Below are 26,253 nucleotides of genomic sequence, written 5' to 3' on the forward strand. Positions count from 1 at the left end.
TGTCACTCCACTGCATGGAAAAGGCTGACACCCTCTGAGGTTTTCCTTTGCTGCATAAAACTCCAACATTACAGGTAAGTTACCTGTAAAAAACAAACAAAACAACAACAACAACAATGTTTTTTCCCCCCCATCCATATTTTCAACATAAAAGTGCTCACTATATGGAACTCATTATTTCTGATATAGCAGCACAGCTACGTTAACTAACACAGATTAGCAATTATTACAAGTATTCCAGTTGGACGGGAAAACGTCTGGATGAAGTTGAGCGTTTTGGCCCTCAGGAGCAGGTTCAGCAGTGTGGATGTCAGTGTTGTGTAGTCTCAGATGCCCCTCCTTCCCTGCGGGCCTCACACTGAGGCGCCTCTCTGCATCCTCAGCAGCAGCAGCAGCTCAGTGAGAATCAAGCACAGGCCCGCTGCACAGCGCGGTGACCACTGGCTGTGTCCATGACTCTCAAACTATCGGAAGTGGAGCATAAAACCTCAGTGCCTCATGGATTCCTAAAGCAGCAGTTGGATACTTTTTAAAATTCTGCTCTGAAGTTTTTACTTATACTTTAATAAGGATACAGTCCTTGCTTTTTGTTGGATGATGAAGCAGACGGTCTCAGTCATTCTACTGCTGGGCATTATTCTGGAAATCACTGGTTCAGCTGGTAAGGATGAAATAGAGTCTTTTCTGATGATATTTTCTAATGATTTACTGAATAATGAAAGCATCACCTGTGTGCTGTTTTGAAATATGAAACTACGAGAAAGAAATTAAATCATTAAATTCAGCTAGTTTTTAATCCTTTTCTGAACCTGTAGTAGCATTTATTCTACATATTTAGATTTTTTTTGGTCTCTCGTCTAACCTCAGACGGACTTTTATACCTAAATTCTTTTTAGGTCAAGTCATCAAATGTTTCCCTCTTGTTTTTGGAGAATTTTCTAACTTTCAGTCATTTTGCTGAATTTTTTTTTTATTTGTGACCAATTTTGACCAATCAGATCTTTTCGAAATTTAAAGGTGATTATAGAGGCTAAAACTGAATGGACCTGTCCTTATACATCCGCTGTGTTGAAAATTTTCTTTTTATTTCATTTAACCCCTTACTTAACCAGAAATAATCCTTTGAGATTTAAAATCTCTTTGTCAATGGAGTGCGTACCAAATTTAAATGTAATTTCCGATTTAAATGTAAATCAGAATCTGAAAGGAAATACTTTAAATTTAACATTGGTAAATTTAGGTTGTATGGACACAATGAGGTAAATTCGTAAACATGTAAAAGTTATTTCAAATAGTAATTTCGCAATCATTCCATGGCATTCACAATGAAAAAGGTCTGTGCCATGTTACTGACTTGTTCACCGAAGAAGATTTTTTTCCATATAATAAAAATGTGTCCTTTAGGGGTGCAAAGGGAGGTGGTGGTCGACCTATATCCTCTGTAACAGGAACCCCCACCTAGGTCAAACTGTGCTGTACTATTGAGCCTGACCCAGCCCATCTTCCCCCGCTTCCTGTTTTGACACAGATCCGCCATTTTCTATGGCAATGGAAAAAAAAATGTCCTAGAGAGAAGGTTTGAAAACATAAAGCTAAAATGGATTTTTTTCTGGATTGTGCGCTCAGTTTCTGCCTCACAAACCCATTTCAAACCTGGCAAACACTGGAGCTCCATTTGTGTCTTTTTGATGGCTAGTTCACTTCAGCCAATCCTTCTCTTTATTCAATCCATTAAAATATGTTGAAAACAGATTTTTTCCCTGACTAAAAGTCTTGTCCAGATTTAGCCAAAACAAAGACATTAACAATCCCATTTGCTCAACCCTCACCACATTCAGACACCAGTGAAAGTCTTTTATCCTTTCAGCCACACTGGAGTGTTAAATCATGTTCGTCGAGTTTCACAGACGGATTTCACGAAGGCCGATTGTGTTCTGAAGCAGTCTTTGCTTTCATTAGCTCCCATGTTTCTTCTTCCAGCCTCCCCGCTGCGGTTCATTCCTGATCCACCGACGCTTAACATCGACGGGACCCATCGGATGAACAAATCTGACAACCTGGATCTGACATGCAGGTGTGTGTAACTTCTCCTTGTTTCATCCATCACCTCGCTAGTATTTCAGAGTATCCAGTAACGTCTCGTGTGTGTTGTTCTGCCAGAGGTCGGCAGCTCCTGCTGTGGTCCACCCCTCCCACCAGCTCTCGCCTCACCACCAGTGACTGCAGTGGATCGGGACTTTTCTGCACGACCCTGACCATCACAAATGCAACCGTGAACGAAACGGGACAGTATCAGTGTTATTATAAAGACCTGAAGGTTGAAGACGGCAAGACCGCAGCAGGAGTTTATGTCTTTGTCCATGGTATGTCTCTTGGTGTCACGTATTTCTGGGACTGGTTTTATTGTAAAGTTGATACACAATCCTACTACAGTTTCATGAAGGAAAGGCTAAGATAACACAGTTGTGAGATTGTCTTTGGCGCCCTTTTTTAGAGAAATCCCATTTCCCATTTGACTTGCTCTTAATTTATGCTGAAAACATTGTTCACTTTATGCCATTTCAGATTCCAAGGTGCCATTTGTGCCCTCTGAAAAGGAGTATGAGGTAGTGTTTATCCGTGAAGGAGAGTGGGTGGTGATACCCTGCCGAGGCTCGGTGGAGAATCTCAACGTTACTCTCAACACTGTAAGTTTTTTTTTCTCTGTCCCACTAAAATTCGGAAACATTTACATCATGCAGCCTAATTTGTAGGTTGTAAAACATTGTGAAAAAGTATTCTGCCATACAGTTTTTTCCTTGATTGCCACAATTAAATAGTTTACACAATCAAACAAATTTGATCATCAGACGAAATTCGGACTTTACTTCTTTTTGGAAAAAGTTATCCACACCAACCTCGCCTTATGGGAAAAGGCAATTACAATTACAGCAACTGCTACAAGTGGCCTGAACTGGCACACATCAGTGTGGAGGAACTTTGCCCCCCTTTGCAGAATAGTTTCCATTCAGACACATTAGCGTGGTGTTGAGCAGGATCAGACTCTTTTAGGTTGTGGCAAAACATCTCAGCTGTTCTGCTGCAGAACCCGAGTGCATTTTAGCTTAAGGTAACAAGCTGATGTTTGAACATACTGCTTCAGGGTTTTCCGTTAGACTGCAGACTTTATGGTTGTATCAACTACAGCAAGTTGTTCAGGTTCTATAGAAGCAAACCAGCCCCAGATTACCACACTACCGCCTTCCCACTTTTGTCTTGTCGGCCCACTCAGTATTTATCATTGAGCCTTCTTAAAGATGTCAGACAGGTTCTATACAACGGATGATCTGATATCATTATTGTAGTAATCAGGTTGGATTACTACAATAATGAGTTCAGCTGTGTTTAGTCAAACTGAACTCAGCTTTCCAAAAAAAAAAAAAAAAATGTTGTCACAGCAAATTCCTGACTTATGGAGTAACTATTTGCTTTTTCACAGAGAACCAGGTTAATTTGGTTAGCTTTTCGTTTACATAAAAAAAATGTAATTGTCATTTTAAAACTGTTTCCTGTCCTTGTTTTTCTATATAAGCCTGCTATTACACTTTGTTTGATGATCTAAAACATTTTGGTGTAACAGTAAAGCCAAAGCAATAGACATCTCCTAGGAGAAAATACCTTTTCTGTGCTACATGATGTAAAATGAACAACTTTCTTTAGAATATAAAAACAATTTATAGTTCCAGTGGCCTGTTTTCTGTTTTTGTCATATTAATTAAGAAGATGAAGGCGTATTCAGTGGTTTCCATAGAAGCATTAATAAAAATATTCATCTGAAAACAACTCTAAAATGCATTCTTACAGTGCTGCTTTAAGGTTTAACCTCCATCCATCCATCCATCCATCCATCCATCCATCCATCCATCCATCCATCCATCCATCCATTTTCTGACCCGCTTAATCCCTCATGGGGTCACGGGGGTTGCTGGTGCCTATCTCCAGCGTTCACTGGGCGAGAGGCGGGGTTCACCCTGGACAGGTCGCCAGTCTGTCGCAGGGCAACACAGAGACAAAAAGGACAAACAACCATTCACGCACACACTCACACCTAAGGACAATTTAGAGAAGACAATTAACCTAACAGTCATGTTTTTGGACTGTGGGAGGAAGCTGGAGTACCCGGAGGGAACCCACACATGCACAGGGAGAACATGCTAACTCGGTTTAACCTCCAAAATGATCTAATCTATAGTAGTGTGATCAAAAGCAGTGTTTTCACACAGCACCTGATGATCATCTGTGTTTAACGAATTCCATGTCCTCAGTCTCAATCAGCATTGGAAAAAATGAGAGCCTTTGTTTGTAAAATTGGTGCAGTAGCCATTTGGACCGTTGGTACTGTGACAAAATATTTTGTCGAATGTGGGGAAAGCTAACAAAGTGAGAAATAGATTTCCAGAGTAAGACCAGCACTATTATAAATAGGGTTCCCGATGCTTGTTGATGGGTAATGCTGCACAGTGCTTCGCCAAAGTGTTCGACCACCTGAACGTCTCCACATTTTGTCTCGTTACAACCATACAACCATAAGCTTCGGTGTGTTTCATTGGGATTTTATGAGAGAAAACAACTCAAAATGGTGGATAACTGTGAAATTGAGCGTAAAGAGGTACGTGGTTTTCAAAGTTCTTCACAAATGAGGTTCTGAAATGTGTCACGAACTGGTTTTCAGCCCTCTTTACTCTCATACAAATAAAACTGAGTGCTAAAAATTCCCAATAGAAGGAAAGAATAAACATAATAGTTAAAGCAACAAGTAAATAGAGTCCACGTACGTAATTTATGGTCAGTATAAACGCAGCTGTTCTTTAAATGCCTCAGGGGTTTGTTATCACACCTAACAGATCAGGAATAAACGTGTGGAGAGTTTGGTAAGGCTAGGTCCGTCTGAGATTAGGCCAGGGTTTAAAAAGGAAGTACTTTTATGTGTGGCTCTATCATATGAAATACCAGTGAAATACATTGGGATTCATGGTTAAATGTGATGAAATATGAAGGTTTCGGGCTTTTGCAAAGTGTCGGAAAATTTTCCCATATTGTATTCACAAAGCTACCATGACGAAGAAGTTCCATTTATTTACCTGTTTGGTAAAAAAAAGAATTAACCTTCTCTGTTTGCCAGAACTATCCAATCAAGGAGATCCAACCTGATGGAGACTCTGTTTGGGATCCCAAGAGGGGCTTCATTCTACCCACCCACCTTATAAGCTACGCTGGAGTTGTGTCCTGCCAGACCCGCATTGGAAACGAGACGTTCAAGTCCCCTCTCTATATTGTGGCTGTTGTTGGTAAGACAAAAAAAAGAACAGAGACAAATATTATTTCAGAAACTGACCGTCTGAGATCTTGTCAGGGACAGAATTAGTGTGATTACATGCGAGTGGTATGGGACATTGTGTTGGCTGGACTTGGACTGTCCTGAGCGTGTGTAGTCCCAGCAGAACAATAGCATGACCACGACTGTCCCTCCCTTTTCCGCAGGATACAAGATTTATGACCTCACCCTGACCCCCGTTTACCAGAGGCTGTCTGTGGGGGAGAGGCTGGTGCTGAGCTGCACCGCCCGCACGGAGCTCAACGTGGGCATCGAGTTCAACTGGACGCACTCCGGAGGGCCCCTGGTCAGTCCGCAAGTCTCTGAATCTGCAGCACTGTTGCTAAACTTCAGCGAACTAACGTGACACCCTGGAGTGAATCTCTTTGACTCACTCCGAAGGCTTCGCTGAGATGAAAATCGGAAGAGCTGCTTCTTCCTCTTTGTCTTGCAAATATTTGGGACTTCCTGCTTTCAGGAATCCATCAGTCTATCTGTGCTCCAGAAGGTCGAAGGTGACAACATTTGTTCCTCGTGCCTAAAGTGTCTGATAAAAAGATTCATGGAGCCTCTTCATGATATGAGGCAGACCAACGAAATTAGAGCATGATTGTGAAGGAAAGGGATAAAGATGCATGGTTTTCAAACTTTGTTTCAATTATATTGAAATGCTAGCGACTAGCTGCAGGTCTTTTGCCGTGTTTTCCCATGATGTCATCACGCTCCGATGCAAACTTCTTTGTCCTCCACACGCTTTGCATGGAGGCTACCCAGAGCACCTTCTTCCATATGCTTGCTATGACTAAAGGCAAACTGCAAACCAGACTTTTAGTGCTTTCTTTGTGCCAGTCTTCCATAAAGGCCAGATTTCGGGAGTGTAAAGGTAGTGGTAGTCCTGTCAGTGGGTTCTGAACAGAGGATCTCTGGAGTTCCTCTTGGTTTACATTGGGCCTCCTGACTTTTTCATTCATTAATCATGTTGTTCGCAGGTTATTTTAGGAGTAAAAACCAATGTCTTGGTAGGGCTACACTTTTGCCATAAATCTCGGACCAATTTCACTCATTTGAAAATTGGTGATTACCAAGGGAAAATTGTTCCAGTGGATTTTATCTAAAGCAATGGATATTTCACACTTTTATTTCTGAGAATTGATATTTGAAAGTCAGTTATAAATTTAATTTACTTTATGTTGGTGAAATCCGAATGAAACACGTGAACGTTTTCAGTTTTAAAGTAAGAGTTTAAAAAAGGTCATGTTAATACTTTTTCAAGGCACTGTGCATAAGAACTTTTTTCTTGAAAAAAAAAAAAGACACATCCTATCTTCTTTAGACCATTATGTGGCTGTAAGTCATCTAACTGCTTTAAAACTCTGACCATGTGTCTGTTGTGTGCTCCCACACCAGAACTTAGACGGCGGTTCCCACACAGTATCCCACAAGAAGAAGCTGTGGGACTCTCTGGAGCTGTCTAATACTCTGATAGTGGAGAACGTGACGGTGGATCACTCTGGAGATTTCACCTGCACCGCTTCCAGTGGGCAGATGGAGAAAAGCGCGTCAGCATATCTTACAGTTTTTGGTGGGTGCACCTAAAACGTGTTGTTGCACAATGCTATTTTCAGCAGTTACAAACTCTATTTAAATATTCGTTATGATAATAACGATGTTTTCCTAACAATTTTGACATTTCTGTGGATTCCTGTCTATGTTTAAATTGTAGTCAGATGTAAGCATGTTATTTTGAGCATACATTCAGGAGAATGGCTTGGGGCTTAAGAGGTAGAAGTAGACCTGAGCGTAAGCAACCCCTTACCTGGGAACAAAAGAAAAGAGTTTGACCCCTCAGAGACCGTGGGCGGTATTGATATGTTTTGGGAAATTAATGAATGACTGATTCTATGAATGAAACTAGCTCCCTAAAAAGGGGATATTGAGATTCTGAAAACATCTCCACATTCCAAAGGTTTGAATCTAACCCCATATGATTTATTTTTATACGCCACGCTTACCAACAGATGTCACACTTTACCTGTCCCCAAAGTTGTTTTCGTTAATTCAGTACCTCAAATCTCCTTAATGGATCCAATTTTTTATATTAATGTTTCTCTTATCTCTTTTGAGAAAAAAACAACAACAACAACAAATCATGTAAAACTCTACTTAAAAGGCCATAATTCTTAGTGGTGGTTGGCAGAAAAACTCATGCTAAAACATTTACAACTCTTTTTAAATATCCAGTGTTAATAAGGTATAAAGGTTTCATGTACGGCTTGGAAAAATATTTATACCTGTTGATTTGAGCTTTTTTTTTTTTTTTAATAATTTGTGGTTTTACAACCACCAACTTCAATGGGCTTCTTTAGGATTTGATTTAATAGATGAAAATGATGTAGTGTATAGTTCTGAAGTGGAAAAAGATACTCAGTTTCTACAATTTACTGCAAATGTAAATCTGAAAAGTGTGGCCTGCATTTGAGTTTTGCAACCAGTTGCATTCAGCAGACAGCTACTTAGCAAATAAAAAGCACATGTAATCTCAATATGAATACAGCTGCCGTGTAAAGATACAGATACATTACATTAGATACATTAGTTATTTGACAGTTATTATTATTATTATTATTATTATTATTATTTGACAGTTATTTTTGTACTTCAAAACTCCTTCATAAAACCCTGTTTGATCGGTTAAAACAGCAAACTAAAAGACGATGATAACATTTGGCTCACTTGTGTATTTCTGCAGAAATGCCTTTCATTGATGTGACCGAACCATGGCCAGAGGTGTGGGAGGTGAACGTGGGCGATCAACGACCCACCGAGATCCCTGTCAAGTACTCAGCCTACCCTGAGCCCAACTTGAAATGGTATGTCCACAGCACAACAGGGATAGCTTTACCTGAACAGGGGTTCAATCGCGACTTTGGATGCACTTCTTCAGCTATATGTCACAAAAAAGCATTACATAAGGAATCTTTGCAGATGATGTTTAACTCCACTGATTATTCAGGTTAAGAGACGGCCAAGCTCTAGCCAAGGATAACTACAGAATAAAGCACAAAGGGGATTTTCTCATAATCCGTGGGGCGACTGAGGATGATGCGGGGATCTACACCGTGGTCCTGACCAACAAGATCACTAAAGACGAACAGAGACGCTCCTTTAAGCTGCAAGTAAATGGTAGGTGTTCTTGGCTGCTTCACCTTTTCAGCTTGAACTTGAAAAGGTGCAATGAAGTGAAAGTGTCTTTGCCTGCTTACAGTTTTTCCATGTTTTTGCTTTTTGATGATTCTCTCAACAATTTTAATATCACACAAAGATAACCTGACCAAACACACTAAGCATTTTCCAAAGGAGGATTTTGATAAGGAAGAGAAAATAACTATGGAACTATGGAAAAAATTAACTATTTTAAGTTAAAAAACTGTCTTACCACATTTTCTGTTCAATTTCAGTAGCCAGATCCAGGCCTGAGTAGAACCAGACCAAGATCAAGGAATTACTGAAATAGATCTTATCTGAGAACATGGAGTAGATTTAAAAAAATCAACACATCATGCACCAATTTAAATAAATTCAAAAACAGAAGAGAACCAACATAATCTATCAGTCATCGGCAATTATTGGTCTGGGAAGGATTACAAAGTGTCTAAGGCTTGGGGACTCCAGCAAAGCTCAACAAGAGTCTATCTACTAATTGAGAAAACATGGAACAGTGATTGATTTTTTAGGAGTCACCAAAATTAGTCCAAGAACCCATCAAAGACTCGTCCAGGAGATCACAAAAGAACCCAGAAGAATATCTAAAGTGCTGCAGGCCTCATTTGGCGTAGTTCGGATCAGGGTTCATGATTGTTTTATGATTGTGTAGCACTTTGGTCCTGTCGGTGTATAAAGTGCTTCATAAATAAAGTTGGTATGGCATGGTATGGTATTCAACAATAAGAAAGAGACTGAGCAGAATGGCATCCATGGAAGAATTCAATGAGAAAATTACAGCAAATAAAACACAAACAACTGCCTGTGCATGCAAAAAAAAAAAAAAAAAAAGACTTTTGAACAAACGCTCTGTGGGCCAATGGCACAAGAGTGGCCCTTTGTGAAAGGTGTGCTCCCCGTTAGTAGGCACAACATTTTTTGAATAAAAACAATGTCCTTACAGTCAAACATGGTGGTGGTATTTTGATGATATGTTAGTGGTTTGCTGCTTTAGCACCTGGACAATTTGCTGTAAGTAATGGGACCACAAATTCTGCTTACTAGCAAAGAAAAACCCGGTAAAAGAAGAATTGCCAGACCATCAGTTTGTGACCTTAGGTTTAAGCACACTTGGAGTATACAGCAGCACAATGATCCAAAGCACTCTAGCACGCCCACATCTGAATGGGTAAAAAAAAGCAGAGGTTTTGGAGCGTCCTAGTCAAAATCCTGGCCTAAATTTGATTCAAATGCTGAGACATGACCTTAAAACAGGCTGTTTCTGCTCGACAAGCTTCCAGTGTGGCCGAAGTGAAACAATGCAGCAAAGAGGAGTGGGCCGACATTTCTCCACAGTGATGTAAAAGACTCTTTGCCGGTTATCGCAAACTCCAGAGGGCAGTTGTTGCTGTTGGTGCTGAAAGATTAGTGTAACAAAAACAAAATCAGAAGAAATGTGCACGGGGGCAAATGCTTTTTCACTGCCCTGGGTTCTGTTTAGAGACTTTGATAACTGGACTTTGTTGTCTCCTACAGTACCCCCTAAGATAATCGAGAAGGGGAGTGGCTACAGTGACGTGTACGAGTACGGCAAAAGCACGACCTTGTGGTGCACCGCACGTGGAATTCCAACACCTGAGTACGTCCAGTGGCAGTGGATGTCCAAGGAAGACTGTCCAGGGGCCTTCTTGTAAGTCACGGTTTTCCATCACTGCTGGTAGTAGTGTTGACTCTTTGTCAGCAGCCTGTTGATTTGGAAGAGGAATGGCTGCTTTCGTGATGTTGATGAAAACATGAGAAGGGACAATGAGAGTACACTCTGACCCTGATGCAGATCAGCGGATGTGATTCCTTCCCATCACAAAAGTTCGTTTTTAGAGCAGCGTCAATTATTGAGACTCAGAATGTTCTCAAACGTGCTCAAACAAGAAGCTACACAGCAGCTGCTGTAATTTGATCTGGTTTGGGTCGCAGCATTGTCCACATGCATCCTGGACATTTGTGTAGTTACACAACAACATCCTCAGTGAATCCAGCAGCGATTTGACAAGTGTTGATAGAAAGAAGACAGTCTGTGTGCCTTGCGAGAGGAGGTTTAGACCAGAGAGGGCCGGCAGCTCGTTCCTTATCTTCTGTCTACACGTCAGAGCGTTTCCTTAGTCCAGATCCACATTTCCTGTTGTTCCTGTCGGAGTGACTTGAAAAAGAAAGCGTGTTTCCCTGCTGGAGCTGTATGTCCTCTCGGTGCTTTATTTTCCCTGTTATTTAATTTTACAATCATGCTGGGCGAACACTCCTACATTTCCCACCTCTCTTTGTTCTACGTAAAACACTGGTTTCAGTTTATATCAGTGGGGAAAAAAGGTTTATTGAAGAAAGGCCACAATTAAAAAATATGAAAATTATTTCTAAATCAAAGTATATAAATATATTGCAACTTATTGGCCAATAGGATTGATTTGATGAGAAAAAAAAAACTTCTGCGGCGACCTTTTGATGGCTGTAGATGCTAGGAATTGTTTTTTTGCCTGGGCGACTTGATCTTGGTACAACATTTGGTACTTTGGAGACAATATTTTTTATCAGTAGGCTTGGACATCTGGTCATTATCTCTGGCTGTTTATTTGATTGATTCTTCTCCTAATCAAAGATATGAGTTACTCTGTAAAGTTTAGTGAATACTCCACTATTAAAGCTTCCTTAACTAGTGGGGTTCTTCAGGGTTTGTTACTTGGTCCGCTGTAATTTTCACTTTATCTTGTTTCCCAAGAAGGTGTTATTCAGTCCTTTTATGGCATTCATTACTAGTTTTATCTACGTCTCATGTTCAGTTGAATGTGCTTTTTTGACCACATTAGCTCGATAAGCTGTCCATCTTGAGCCACTGCTTTGCTCTGATAAAGGGACTGATTGGTTGATCATTACCTTCATCTGACATCCAGTAAAGCAGAAAAAAATGTTTAAACCCCATCTGAAGTATATTTAAACATTATTTAAGCTCTTTCTTTCCATTCACCAGTTTCCATGTTTACAACTGAATGGATAACTTCTGATTCCAACCTACGTCTGGATTCACATGTAAAGTCCACATCTTATTTCTTTCAAATAAGGAACAATACTAAACTTAAACCTGTTCTGCTGTCCACTGAAGTAGAAAAAATGTTTCCTGTTGCCCAGATTACCATAATCACGTTGTTCACTGGACTAGACCAGCATCACGTTGTTTCTAAGTCATACAGAATCCTGCGGCCAAAGTTATTAACATGTTCTAACAAGCATCACTGATAACACTTGTTTCATAGTCATTACACTGGCTTGCTGTGGGGTTTAAAACTCATGTTAAAATATTAGTGCCCTGAATGAGCCGACACAGGTATATTTATCTATTTGTCTAGCTAAATCTTTAGTTTTTAACTCAAATTTTTTTCCAAATCACAATTTGTCAGTCATTACCTGCAGATCAATCCTGCTAGAATAGCCTAGATCAACCCTTTCAGATTGTGGTTGAATCATTGGATTCTTAGAAGAGAAAAAAAACTGCTGAAGTCCTTCCTATTTAGCCAGACATTTATCAAAGGTTTATTTCAGCATTAGTGTCTCTGCATTTTTCTTCATACACATTTTCTTATAAGTTAATTTCATTTTTAAATAGTTTTAAGCCCATGTCATCATGTCCCAGGATTTGTTTGTTTGTGATCCTGAAATCTTATACAGTGCTTTGTGACTATGTCTGTAAAAATTGTGTTACTTAATAAAATGGTTTGTTTATTTATGTTTCAGTGTTACCTAGATGTTGTTTATTCTGTGTTTCAGGCCATTGGTGAACAACACTGACGAGCAGCTGAAGTACTGCATAGCTTGGAAAAACATCTCCCTCAGCGGTGTTCGCAACCAAGTGGAAATCATCGATAGCATTGATCGAGCTCAAAATGTGAATGATTCTCCAGTTAAATCTTTTATTACTACATATTTAACATCAAGTGTAAATTTTTCATGTAATAATGTGGGGAAAATTTTTCTTTTTTCATTTGTAGAAGTTTATAAGTGCATTGAAGATTCAAAAAGCCGAGACACACGCCCTCTACAGATGCAAAACTGCCAACAAAGTAGGGAAGGATGAACGAAACATCTTTTTCCGTGTAACACGTAAGCTATGTGTTTTTTGGTTTGTTTCATGGAGTTTGTTTTTTTTCTAGCCCTGAGCTCAGTTTCAGCATTCACTGTGCCCTTGATAGTACTTACGTCATTTAAAGGTTTTAACATTTGTCACATTAAAACCACAACATCAATGTTTTTTTGGAACTTTAAGTTATATACCAACACAAAGTACCGTAGTAGTGCATAACTGTGAAGAGGAACAAAATGTGTTTATTTTTTTTCTTTGAATAAAAAATCTGGATGGTGTGGCTTGTATTTGTATTCAGTATCCCCCAAAATACATTAACATTTTGTAGACCAAAAAGTTAATGCTTTTTGGTCTCATCTGACAGTACCACCTTCTTCCATATTGTTGATGTGTCTCCTACATGTAAATCTTGTGGGATATATCATGGCTTTTTTCAAACAGTGAACTTCGTCCTGCTGATCTCCATTAAGGACAGTTGTGTACAACGTGTTTGTGACGTGTACAACTCAAAATTGTTGAGTCGACAGATTCTCCCTGCAGAGCTGTGGATCTAAAAACCCTTTTCCACCGGCCCAAGTTGATTTTGCCCGCCCTACTCCACCCCAATCGGGACACCTGGAAGAGGGAAATACAAAAAAATACATATACTTGTATATGCAAGATCCATCCATCCATCCATTTTCTAATACATCTATCCCTTGTGGGGTCACGAGGGGTGCTATGTGGGGTGCTATGTGCTATATCTTGAGCCATGATTGGACAGCTATGGTCATACAGAGAACACACAACACACAATTAGACTGAATTTATTAATTAGGTGACCACTGAAGGCAATTGCTTCCACTCTATTTTGTTAGGTTTCTTTACGGAGCAAAATACTTTTTAGAATTTTGCTGTAGTTATTTTTGAAAGCCTTGTGGCTTTCTTCCACTACTTTTTATTTATGTGCTACTCTGTGCTTTAAATGCATTGAAATCCCGATTAAATACCTAGTTTGTAGTTCCAAAGTGGCAATATTAGTACTTTAGCAAGACACAATAACATGTCTGATCTGCAATATCTACACCTTTAGGTGATCTCGATGTGAGCATGTCTCCCTCTGACAAGCCAATGGAGCAGGAAGACGTGGTCCTGCGGTGTAAAGCGGACCACCTGCTGTACGACAAACTGGCCTGGTTCCGTGTCACCAACGTGTCTCAGTCAGGGCTGGCTGAGTCCACCCTGCCGTGTCGCTCGCTCACCCTGCGGCCTCTGCCGCAGGCTGTGCTGTCCAATCTGCAGGGCAACATCACGCTGGAGCTGAAGCTGCCCAACGCGTCCCGTCAGGATGAGGGTCTGTATGCCTGCCAGGTGAAGAACATCAAGACGGCGAAGAGTACCTGCATCCTGCGCCGCCTGTCTCTCAGAGGTGGGGATTGAAACACCTGTCAGCAGAACATGTGAAAAATGGGATTTAAGATTGTTTGAAGAAATATTTGAATTATACCTGGCCAGCCTTGAATGATGCAACTCACTGTCATTTCTCCCATTTTACTTCCTATCCGTACCTCAGATCTTGAGGCTGCGAGAATACGTAACAACTTCACCGACCAAAAGGTCAATGTGAGCGCGACCATCACTCTTCACTGTGACGCTGTGGGCACGCCAACCCCAACAGTAGAGTGGACCAAAAACAACCAGACAGTGGAGAAGGGCTCAGGTGGGACGAGGCCTGCTCTGCTTCTCTGCACACCTGTTGTGACCACATGAGTTCACACACCTGTTAAACCGAACCTGCTCCTCTGCTGCTTTCAGGGGTGATCCTGAACCGGAACAACCTGACCATTCAGCGCGTGAAGAAGGAAGACAGCGGTCTGTACACGTGCAGGGCATGCAACAGCCGTGGCTGTGACACCTCGCAGGCTTATTTGAGTGTTGAAGGTCAGTCTGTGACACGACTAGTGCCGAATGCACTTTGTTTCTTTGCACAGATAGATTCAAACCCTCCCCATTTGGAAGTTGTGGTATGTCTTTTTGTGTCTTTAACTATGACGTTCATGAGCACCATTGAACTGTAAAGACATAGTAGAAAATCATCATGCACAATCTAAGTAAAATCAGCATTTTACAATCAACAAAAACAGACACTGCAATATAGCTGCAACGCTTATGTGATCATCCGACCCCAAAATAGGATTATAACAACTCTGAAAACATTTTCGTTTACCATGGCAAAAATAACACATCAGGATAAACCTTCCACCACACTTCATTAAAAACTATAGAATGAGCAATAATACAAGAAACTTTAATGTAATTTATTGTTTTTGCAAAGATGTTGCGTTTTTCTTTATCTTTGGTTTCCAAATGATGCATCCAAAATAAAATCCAATTAACATTTTTGTCTGCTTTTAACAAACATTAGTCAGATTTTTACAAAAGTGATTCATCTATTTTTTACTTGTATATTAGGCTTTGTAAAGGGATTCGTTGCCTTGAAGGTTTCTGTATTTTGTCATGTTACTTTCAGAAACTTTAATGTGTTTGAATGTTAACCAAAACAATCCAAGAGTCACCCAGGAGGAGCTGTAGAGCTTCACAGCTCAGGTGGGAGAATCTATGGAGAGGTCAACTTTGAGCTAAACACTTGATAAATGTGGTTTTGATGAAAGAGCACCAAGAAAAAAGCTGTTGCTAAAATAAATATATAATTTGCCTCAAGCCGAGTAGGTGACATGACAAAGCAAACATGTTCAAGTTTGTGCCTTGGTGGAATGACAGCAAAGCTGAACCTTCTGATCCTAGATGCTATGCGAGGCAGACAGCTGACAGTGGACATCACCTTGTACAATGATGAAAGGTAGTGATGCTCAAATCATGCTGAGGGGACGAAAAGTCAGGCAGTTTATGAGAAGACGGATTGAGCTAAATGCAGGAGAATCCTGGACAAAATCCTGCTAGAATGGCCTAGTCAAAGTCCAGACCCAAATCCAAATAAGAATCGGTGATGAGACTTAGAAAGATCGGAAATTTAGCTGATCACAGCAACTTTTAAATATGACAGCAGGAGCCCTTACTGTTCAAGAAGTTGTGGATTTTTGTCATTGTTTTCAGCGTCTCTTTGTAGTTTCTCCTTTCAGTCTCTGTTATTTGTGTCTTTGCATAAAAGCTTTGAGGCCCCTTCACCCGCTGGGCATCTGGGCCTGTGCCCAGTTAGCCGGCTCAGTGATGCCTGAATGTTTCCCAGTCTGGAAAACGTAACAAGAAAGATTTCAGCCTCTATTTCTTTTTGAATACACCCACAAGCCATTTATTTTTATGACTATCATCAAGGTCCTCTAGCATCACATTACACTCATGACATTTTCGATATCAAAGAGAGCGAGAATAACTTTTGTTCCGCGTGACAGGAAGTTGGCCCAGTTAACGCACATCCTCCTGGGAGTTTTTAAATCCAAAACAATGAGGGGACTGCAGGACAAAGGGAGAGGCCAGCCCTGCCCCAGCTTCAGCCTCTGCTCTGTTGTCTATGCCTTTCTGTCCCGAACGCAGAGACGGAGCAAAAACAACAAACAAACAAATGCTCTAACTAGAAGGGTCTACGTGATCCTTTTCCCGTAAGCAGAATATGGATCCAGTAAAAGGAGCTCACAGCTCTGTTCTGATGCATCTGAAGGCTTCATTTAAGGATTTTAATCCAGGTGTGATTTATGCCAAAATCCTTTGAAAAGAAAATCCTTAATTGTAAACTTAAATCAAAAGGCTTTCGGTCACTTGAGTGTGACACGCTGACAGCTGATTTAGTTTTCTCCTGAGGATGATCCACGACAAGTATCAGGCGTTGTGTAATATTTTGGAAAAGTCATGCAGTGTGACTGACTGCTGCAACAAGCAGCTGATTGTTGAGCTGCTTTTCTGCCGTTCGCCCGTCCACAGCTGTCTCCCACATTTTGTCACATTGCAACTTACACAAAGTTTTGCATGATTGTAAAAGGGTAAGAGAAACAAACGCGTGGTTTTATTAATTCCATCCGTCCATCGTCTTCCGCTTATCCGGGGTCGGGTCGCGGGGGTAGCAGCTTCAGTAGGGAGGCCCAGACGTCCCTCTCCCCAGCCACTTGGGCCAGCTCCTCTGGAGGAATCCCAAGGCGTTCCCAGGCCAGCCGGGAGACATAGTACCTCCAGCGTGTCCTGGGTCTTCCCCTGGGTCTCCTCCCGGTGGGACGTGCCCAGAATACCTCACCAGGGAGGCGTCCAGGAGGCATCCTGACCAGATGCCCGAGCCACCTCAACTGGCTCCTCTCGACGTGGAGAAGCAGTGGCTCTACTCTGAGTCCTCCCCGGATGACTGAGCTCCTCACCCTATCTCTAAGGGAGGCCAATGGGACCATGTCATCCGCGAATAGCAGAGACGCAATCCTAAGGCCACCAAAACGGATCCCCTCAACACCTTGGCTGCGCCTAGAAATTCTGTCCATAGAAGTTATGAACAGAATCGGTGACAGAGGGCAACCTTGGCGGAGTCCAAATTAAAAATTCCTGACAAAGAAAATAGAAAAAGTAGAGCATGGATTTTTATTCAGCCCCACCGAGTCAATCGTTTCTAGAATCGACGTTTGAACGTTGTGTTTTGGGGAAAGTCTCTACCAGCTTTTCACACCCGAAGAAAGTTTTGTACGATCTTCTTTGTACAAAAGAAGAATATTGCCAAATTTTATGGGAAGACCGGTGGAGCTTGATACTGGCCAACCCTAGAATAAAACCTGCAAAAGACTTGAAACTAGGGCAGAGGTACACCTTCTAGAGATACAATCGCAACAGCCAGAGCTAGACTGGAATAGCTTGGAGAAAGATTATTTATGGGCTGTTTTCAAATCTTGCCACAGCTTCTCAATTGGATTTATGCCTGGACTTTATCAAGGGTATAGAAACACATGAACATGCTTTGATTTAAAGCATTGCATTGTAGCTCTGGCTATATATTTATGGTTGTTCTCCTGCTGGAAGCTAAACGGTTATCTTCTAGGATTGTCTTGTATTGAGCTCCAGCCATCTTCACATAAACTCTGGCCAGCTTCCCTGCTGTTGCTCTGCAGCCCTTCCACAGGGGAAATGGTGCGTTCAGGTGATGTGGATTTGTTGCTATTACACATAGTGTTTTACATATGAGTCAGAAATGTCAGTTTTGGCTTCATTCGACTAGAGCACCTTCATCCACATGTTTATATGTCCTCTCCATCACAAACAGGACTTCCTATGACTTTCTACTTTCAGTGCTAATAACTATGCTGTCAACAGATTCTCTCTTCTAAGCTGTGGTTGTCATTGTGTGTGGCACGGCGCCGTAAGAAGAGAGGCACGGCTCCTCACTGCCTCTTCTCCCATGTGTTTGAACAGGCAATGTGTAAATTCAGAACTCTTGACCATGAAAATGTTGAAATCATGCTAAGAGCAAATTAAAATCAAAACAAATTCATGGAACAGTCAAGTGGACAAATTGGTTTTCTCTTGTTATTGTTAGTATTTTAGTTGTCATAATTACGAGTGAGGCACTCCCTGCCTCCCCTGACTGCACATCAATGATGTTTTGGTAGGTTTACAGTTTGTGCTTCTTCCCACTTTCCGTTGATGGATTGAAGAAGGTTTGGGTTTAGGTGTTGGTTTACAATCTAACCCTGCTTCAAACATTTTCACAACTTTCTCCCTGACCTGTCTCCTTGTTCTTCATGATGCTCTTTGTTCACAAATGCTCTCTGGCAAATCTGTGAGGACAGAACAGCTGTGAGATTAAATGAAACACATTTGGACTCCAATTAGCATTTAGGGGACTTCTCAATGCAATTGCGTTTGATTTATGAATATCAGAGTAAATGGGACTTTAAGTTAGTCACAAAAATGTCAAAGTACATTGAAGAATACTGTAATGGGATAAGACATGGATACTATGAGATGATACTAAGAAATATTATTAATTTATTATTTAAGTTACTCCAACACAATTTTGAACAATGTAATAAGCTTAATACCATCACCTAAAATCCAAAACAACAGATATTCCACAGAAAATAATGAATACTGAGCACACAATTCAGCAAATTAATCAGTTTATGGAACTCATGTGGTCTCTAATCTACGTATATGCTGTAAGGAAAATACAAAAGAAGTAGTATGACCATAGTCGTGGAGCTGTATGAATAATAATATTTGTCCTTGCAATCACTCTGACATGTGAATTGAGCTTCACATGAGAAAATGGATCTGGAATGAGGGGGGAAAATCCCCTTATATTGTTCAAGACTAGCCTTCTCTCAGAAAATAAAAGCATACACATAACTCTCTGACCCTGCCTCACCCACACACCCAAAAAAACATTCTTCTACACTCCTCACTCTGAGCAGCGGTGGGGAGAGGTGGTCTGTTACAGTATGTGGTGGCACCCTAATGCGTGTCTGACGGGCCTTTTCCAAGTTGTTTTTGGCCAAAGCTCTCCACCCTGACTCCAGAGCATTTGTTATGACTGGATAAAATATCAGTTTGCTTACAGTCCAGATTCCAGCAGTCTCCTTCCTTCACCCAGATCTCAGACGTACACATACAACCCAAACGCAGTGACCGAAAGCCTCTCTGAATACACCTTAGATACCCCGCAAAGACATGCCACTGAAATCATAATCAACGCTCTGACCCTCAAAAAAAGTCTGGTTCTTAAACACGGTAGCTTGGTTTGATCTGCAGTGTTTGTGTGTATCCTAGGTGCAGAGGAGAAGACTAACGTGGAGCTGATTGTTCCCATTGGCTCGGTGGTCATAGCCATGTTTTTCTGGCTTTTGATCGTCTTTGTCATCCGTGGACGAAAGAGAGTAAGTAATTCCCTCTCTCTCTCTCTCTCTCTCTCTCTCTCGGTGTTCTCACTCTTTTGCCGCACTCTCTCTTCCTCGGCTGTTGCCGCCAATGATAGGAAACGCTTTGCAGAGCAAACCCGTATGCACAAACACGCAGTTTTGGAGAGTGTATGATTAATTAGAAGCGACTGGTTTGGCTCTGAGAGGACACTCTCTTTTGTACCCGGGAACAACGAGTCCACACTCAGCTCCTGTAAGTCACGTAAGCCCCGCAACAATGACTGGGCCCCATTTATCAGAATAGCAACAGAGTCACTGGAAATCTGCCTGGGCAGTTTATTGTACTGCAAAGGGAGAGCTGAGCAGCTCATTAACTCTTAGCTTACCTCTCCGCTCATCTTTGACATTTCCACGTTTCAGCCAGCTGGTGGGGACCTGAAGACCGGCTACCTGTCCATGATTCTGGACTCGGAGGACATGCCCATGGACGAGCAGTGTGAGCGGCTCACATATGACGCTAACAAATGGGAGTTTCCTCGGGACAGGCTGAAACTTGGTAAGATGTGATCATCATCGAGTCTGGAGAGTATTGTCAAAGAATCCTTCAACACGGGCCGGTTTTGGTTGAAACCAAAGTGAAAGTGTAGTAGATACTATCTAGATCACGTCAGGTTGTTAGAACATTATGTTTTCATTTAGGACAATCAGTGCAGCGTGTAAGAATCAAACTCAAATCATTCACTTTGTTAAGCCAACACAATACCCACTGAGGTAGTTGATGATGGGTCTGCAATAAACAGAATGTTTTACACAATCACACGGCAGAGTGGCAGAATGCCTTGCCCAAATTTTCGCCTTTGTTAGTTGACAAGTGAATAAAAGATGACCTGATTTCCAAGAGGGAAAGAGGAGGAAAACTGCCATGAAGCCATTCAACTCATCGTTTTCCTGCAGTATTCAGTTCTTCCCTTACAGGTTTTTCAATTTTAACAATGCGAAAAGCTTCAACGTCAGTGATTCTCTTGGCTTGCCTCAACTTGTCCACGGCGTACGTCACTTCTCCCTCACTGACCGCTGGAGCAGAACGTTTGTGACCCTGCAAGGCTTGCACAGTTACATAAAATGAATGAATGGAATTTGGGGACCGTGTTAAAACGTTTAACTTTCAATGCTTAAAGCATTCAATTGGTACTTTGGATGTATGTTTAGGTTTATTATTCTCTCAAAGAACTTGTTCTAGTATATCTATAAGCTGTGAAGGACAGTTAGTTTGGTTTCTGAATATAGTTACAGATGACACATGCAAAACTTCCATGTTTTTCAAGACTTTGCAGTCCCTTATGTTTATTTAATAATAATAATAATAATAATAATAATAATAATAATAATAATAATAGAGTCCATGATTGACTTATATCAGATAGAATATTACAGGGGAAAGACTTTAGGAAATGGAAACTGGAAAAAACAGAAGATAAGGAAGGAAGGAAGGAAGGAAGGAAGGAAGGAAGGAAGGAAGGAAGGAAGGAAGGAAGGAAGGAAGGAAGGAAGGAAGGAAGGAAGGAAGGAAGGAAGGAAGGACGGAAGGACATACAAACGGAATAAAGGGAGAAAGGGTTGGGTTTTAGTTGGACACTATAAACAAAAGAAAGAAAGGAGGGAAAGACAGAGGGACACACAAATCTATCCAAAGGGAGGGCATAAGGAAGCAAGCAACCAAGGGAGGACATAAGGCAGGATAGATAAAAAGAAGAGACCTGGGTCACAGAGATAAAAAGACAACAGGACAGATCTACAGAGAGAATGAAGTAAAGGTACAAGTGAGAAAGGGAGGGTATAAGGGGGGGGGGGGTGGAAACAAGCAAGGAAAGTAGGACACAAAAGGCCCGTTTACACTACACTTTTTTAACCGAGCCGAGACCAGTCCGAGCTCGGTAACCGAGATAACTCTTGTGTGTAAATGGTCAGCAGACTGAACTGGACCGCGCTAAACATAACCGGACCGCGCTAACTGCAGACCAGTTCCTGAGCAGGTCTCGGACTGTTTTTTTTTTTTTTTGCGCATGAGCAGACCGCGTCATGCCCTTACAATCAGCTAACTGTCCTCGGGTTTCCCGGCGTGTCTGGCTGCACGTCCCGATTCACACTCCATTCAGACAAATTTCAGACATTCATAATAATACTAGCTTCCTTACCGTGCCACACGGTTTCCAGTGATGACTCTGCTTATGAACCTCAGCGTCTGTTGTTGTTTCCCGCGTCTGTAAATCCTTATTAGACGTTCATTTGTCTTATCCACGTCCCAAAAGCCAAATCTGTCTAACAATAACATCCTGAATGTGACGGGTGCCGCCATTTTGATTTGCTCGGTCCCGCCTTCAATCCCAGAGAGCGGTAGTACCGCAGATCGCCACTAGGAGGCGAGGAGCAACCGAGGAACCATAACCGAGATAACTACTGTGTGTGTAAACGGCTGCATTTATCTCAGTTAACTGGACCAAGCTCGGACCGGTCTCGGCATGGCTCGGTTTTTAGGTGTAGTGTAAACGGGCCTAAAGAAAGGAAGAAATCTAATTCTATGCTTTTCCAGACTGTACAAAACTTGTATACGAATATAAACAAATATGTTTTAGCTCAATCTAAGAGTAATCCATGTCCATAGCAGTTCTACCTTCCCTTGACTTCTCACCGTTTTGTCCCCAAGCTTATCTTCAAGTACTACTGTAGAAATCTTCCCTTTTAGCTTGCCACAATTATTTTTTCTTGTGTCATATTGGTTTATGCACAGTATACAAGCACACTATGAACCAATTAATGTAATTTTCTTTGCTATAGTCTTCCATCCTTCATTCCCTTTGAATGAAGGATGGAATTTCTCTATTTAACGTCCAAATGAGAAAACATCCATCAATCCACCCATTTTCTACACCTGCTTTATCTTATTTTGGGACTGGTAAATGGGAGGAGGGGTTGCAGTAGGTTTTTGTGTGCCTGTCTCCAGAGGTCCATGTAAGAGAGACGCGATGCCCTAGACAGATCGCAAATGCATCTCAAGCCCTGTCCTTCTTCGGTATTTCTGATTACGACAAGTGGTTGACCTCACAAACTAGCCCCATGGCTAGGTTAAAGAGACCTTAGATATTGCTTCATGACCTCAAGACAGGCAATGATGACGGTTGAATACTCAGCAATACTAGCTCTGATTAATGTTTCTTTGATGAAGGTGACCCGCTGGGACGAGGGGCCTTTGGTCAGGTTGTAGAAGCAGCTGCCTTTGGCATTGAGAAAGCTACGACATGCACCACGGTTGCAGTCAAGATGCTGAAGGGTCAGTATCTTCTCTTCCTTTTGTAAAAACAAAAGCTGTTATTGCAATAGAAATCTTTAAACGCAGAGTTGTGTCATTCCTTTACAGAGGGAGCTACGTCCAGTGAGTATCGTGCCTTGATGTCAGAGCTAAAAATTCTCATCCACATTGGGCATCATCTCAATGTCGTCAACCTGCTGGGAGCCTGCACCAAGCCTGGGGGTGAGTCATGATGCAGGGAATGCTTTTGCTAATGCTATTAAAGAAACAAACTATACCAATATTAGTCACGATCAAATGTATATATATATATATACATACATATATATATATATATATATATATATATATATATATTAACTCCATGGTTCATTTTAACATATGGTTAGAGGTGCTCACAACTTAATGTGTCTAAGACAGTTGGCTTGACAGGTATCAAAGTTACATGGGTGTACTGTAGAACCATATCAGTGGAAAGGATGAAAGTTGTTTCATAATACAATAAACGTTTCGAAACGTTTCCAATTTTATTATAAACAGATATACATTTTCACTACTGTTTAATAATAGACAAATATAATTTCTTGAACTGAATGGAAAATATGAACAAATGGTCAAATGTTAGACTGATGTACAAGGTTGCTGATGTTCTTGCTTCTCCACATTGTAATTTCATTAATCCTAAAGCATAAAAACAACTTCTGTTTCTTAAACAAAAAGTCTAGTCAGAGGAGATTGCATTATTCCTCTCAGGTTAAGTTCTTTGGCAATTTAGCATTTCCTACAAAGGCTGCACCTGACTGAAATTCTGTTGCAGTGTTTATTAGAAAGCTGGACAATTGATGTCTATTTTAATCTCAGTTAAAGAACTTGTTAAAACCCAACAAGGTTTTCCAGCACTGATTTAACATTTGGAATGATTATATATTGTATAGATTCCTCCACATTTATGGTTTTTATTGTGGTAGTTCTTTTAAATATTATCTCTAAGGTGTTTTATTTTGATTATGTTAATGGATATGCATGAAAGCATAAAGAATTTACTTGTGAGGGATTATGAGATTATGTTAGATCTTGAATAATGTTCGATTTTTATCGATTTCAAATTTATTTTAATCTTGTACTTTTCCTTTTTGTTGTCATTGTTGTTGTTGTTGTTGATGATGTTTTAAGTTTAATCTTAGTGTGGCTCTGTAATAAGTAATAATAGCCATGGAAACAGACAAAAACAAAACAAAAACAATCTTACAGTAAATCCCGGAACTTTCACACAGTTTAATATAGTGTTAGGGATATATTTATATCTGTTTCTGCTAATCACTTACGCGGCCTTGCACATCTCACTTGCTAATTGGAGGTGAATGACACATATTTTCTTCCCGCAGGGCCGCTGATGGTGATCGTTGAGTACTGTAAACACGGAAATCTGTCCAGCTACCTGAAGAGCAAGCGTGGAGAGTACAGCCCCTACAAGGTGCAGCCAGTAACACCTTAATGTTTTGACCCACAATACAGAAAAAAGTCACAATAGTAGCCTCACATTGTTGCACAACCCTTCAATAGCTGTCTAAAACAGACTATGTAATGCATAGAATTGGGTTATTTTACACCGCAGTCATGTGGAGTAAGTATGCCCATAAGCAGGGTGCTTTTCTAATGTCCCTTTTCTACCATCAGAAACAAGGCAAACTCCAAGTTTTGGTATGAGACAATCCTGTATGACCCCCCCCCCATGTAACATTAGTAATGTTTTAAACATATGGTTGTTGACATTTTCACTCTGCTAATTCATGTTGCTCTCTGTAGTTGCACGTGCAGAGTCTGGTGATTGTGTGTTTGACATGTTTGCCTGGCTATTTCCAAAACAGCTGAAGACTGTGAAACTGGGGGGTTATCATAGCAAAGAGAACAGGCTTTTTGGGAGAAAATAAGAGGAAATCTGGTTGAATCAGATTACACAGAGGAAGTGCTGCTCCGAAAGACAGAACAAATACTACTCAAAGGATATTTTTAGCCACGGTGCACAATGTTAGCTGACCCATACCGGTAATGTAAGATGGACCAAATAGATCTAACTTGTAGATGTGTCTTATGCAAATTCAGAATTTTGAAGAGAGTTTCTATGGAAAATGTTACTATTAGATCGTTTCTTCCCTTAAAGACTTCACTCTTAGCGTCTTTATTTAGTACAAATCCAGATTATTTGGTTTTGTAGGATGAGACTAAAGCCTAGTCAAAGACAGACCAAGACCGCTCTCGGACAACTCCTTAACTTCAGCCTCTGGGCCAAACTAATCTGAATACACCCTAAATAAGAGAGCCAAGTTTTATTTTAGTCTTCTATTATGTGTCGTGTCCGGCAGAGTAGCCATCAGAACTGTTGTCTGAGTGCCAAGGGGAAACAGATTTACTTTCACACGCGCCGAGAAAGCCATGGAAGTTACTGTTAAACCTGATTGGGTAGCCATAGCAGATTTAGATTTAAATGTATCATCAGTCAACCAAGAAATTGTAAGGCAATTTGGAATAACAAACGATCAGATATTGTAAAAGGAGTATTACTGAGGAAAATACTATTTTCTCTGAAAGCAATTTCAAAACTATCAATTCTCTTGTCAATAATCACTGGAAAGATCTTTATTAGCATGACAGCAGCCGAATGCTTCTCATAACGGCTGACCAGCTTTTTGCATGTCTGCATTGACATCTTTGACCATTCGTCTTTTGCAATGAGCTTCAAGTCTGCGAGTTGAAAGACCTCTTTGGCATCATCCTAGTCTTCAGCTCCCTGCACAGATTATTAATCAGGTTCAAGTCTGGACTCTGGCAGGTCTGCTCCAAAGCCTTGTAATTTTGGTTGGTCACCCGTGTCTTCAGCACTTTAGTCAACTCTTCCACTGGCTAAGAAACTCCCCCTAAATAATTATATTATTTCTACAATGCTTGACTGAAGATATAATGTGGGGATTGAGTGCTTCCTCTTCTTGATGCCAAACAAAGGCTAAATCAATTGTGGCCAAACAACTTTTGTTTCATCTGACAACAGAACAGGACACAATAAATCTTATTCTTTGCTCACATGAGATTTTTCAAAGGCTGGTGGACTTTGTGTACCTTCCAAGGAAAAGTGGCTTCCTCCTTGGTCTGCACACATGGAACCCACCAGGATGAAGTGACACAATCCGTTTGGGTCTGGCTGATGATCCTTCTCTTTCACCACTTGTTTCATCAGCATTGCCAGAGCAGCTGTCATTTTTAACTTCCTGCCACGTTCTATTAGATTTTCCACCATGCATTGTTGTAGTTTTAATAACACTTTGTACTCTGGCCACTGCAGCTTGAAGACATTTATACATGGCCTTGTAGCCTTTTCCTGAGCCATGAGCTGCCAAACTGTGAGATCTCACGTCCTCATTTAGGTATTTTATTTTAGCCACGACTTGCT

The 26,253-nt window shown here is 40.9% G+C and overlaps 1 protein-coding gene across 1 annotated transcript in view; it reads left to right on the forward strand.

Moving 5' to 3' along the window:
* The first annotated feature begins 382 nt into the window (after nucleotides 1–382).
* The window catches only part of kdr (kinase insert domain receptor (a type III receptor tyrosine kinase)), a 31,896-nt gene continuing 6,025 nt past the window's right edge, over nucleotides 383–26,253 (forward strand). The window contains exons 1-20 of the mRNA XM_036141481.1: nucleotides 383–661; nucleotides 1,981–2,074; nucleotides 2,161–2,363; nucleotides 2,566–2,687; nucleotides 5,162–5,327; nucleotides 5,521–5,660; nucleotides 6,761–6,935; nucleotides 8,103–8,223; nucleotides 8,367–8,536; nucleotides 10,091–10,244; nucleotides 12,368–12,485; nucleotides 12,589–12,700; nucleotides 13,753–14,088; nucleotides 14,233–14,379; nucleotides 14,475–14,600; nucleotides 19,413–19,519; nucleotides 19,922–20,057; nucleotides 22,725–22,829; nucleotides 22,917–23,030; nucleotides 24,194–24,282. Coding sequence (XP_035997374.1) covers nucleotides 595–661; nucleotides 1,981–2,074; nucleotides 2,161–2,363; nucleotides 2,566–2,687; nucleotides 5,162–5,327; nucleotides 5,521–5,660; nucleotides 6,761–6,935; nucleotides 8,103–8,223; nucleotides 8,367–8,536; nucleotides 10,091–10,244; nucleotides 12,368–12,485; nucleotides 12,589–12,700; nucleotides 13,753–14,088; nucleotides 14,233–14,379; nucleotides 14,475–14,600; nucleotides 19,413–19,519; nucleotides 19,922–20,057; nucleotides 22,725–22,829; nucleotides 22,917–23,030; nucleotides 24,194–24,282 — 2,802 coding nt within the window. The 5' untranslated portion in view covers nucleotides 383–594. The remainder of the gene's footprint in view (nucleotides 662–1,980; nucleotides 2,075–2,160; nucleotides 2,364–2,565; nucleotides 2,688–5,161; nucleotides 5,328–5,520; nucleotides 5,661–6,760; nucleotides 6,936–8,102; nucleotides 8,224–8,366; nucleotides 8,537–10,090; nucleotides 10,245–12,367; nucleotides 12,486–12,588; nucleotides 12,701–13,752; nucleotides 14,089–14,232; nucleotides 14,380–14,474; nucleotides 14,601–19,412; nucleotides 19,520–19,921; nucleotides 20,058–22,724; nucleotides 22,830–22,916; nucleotides 23,031–24,193; nucleotides 24,283–26,253) is intronic.

The sequence above is a fragment of the Fundulus heteroclitus genome, chromosome 9 (assembly GCF_011125445.2).
Source record: "Fundulus heteroclitus isolate FHET01 chromosome 9, MU-UCD_Fhet_4.1, whole genome shotgun sequence".
Taxonomy (NCBI): domain Eukaryota; kingdom Metazoa; phylum Chordata; class Actinopteri; order Cyprinodontiformes; family Fundulidae; genus Fundulus; species Fundulus heteroclitus.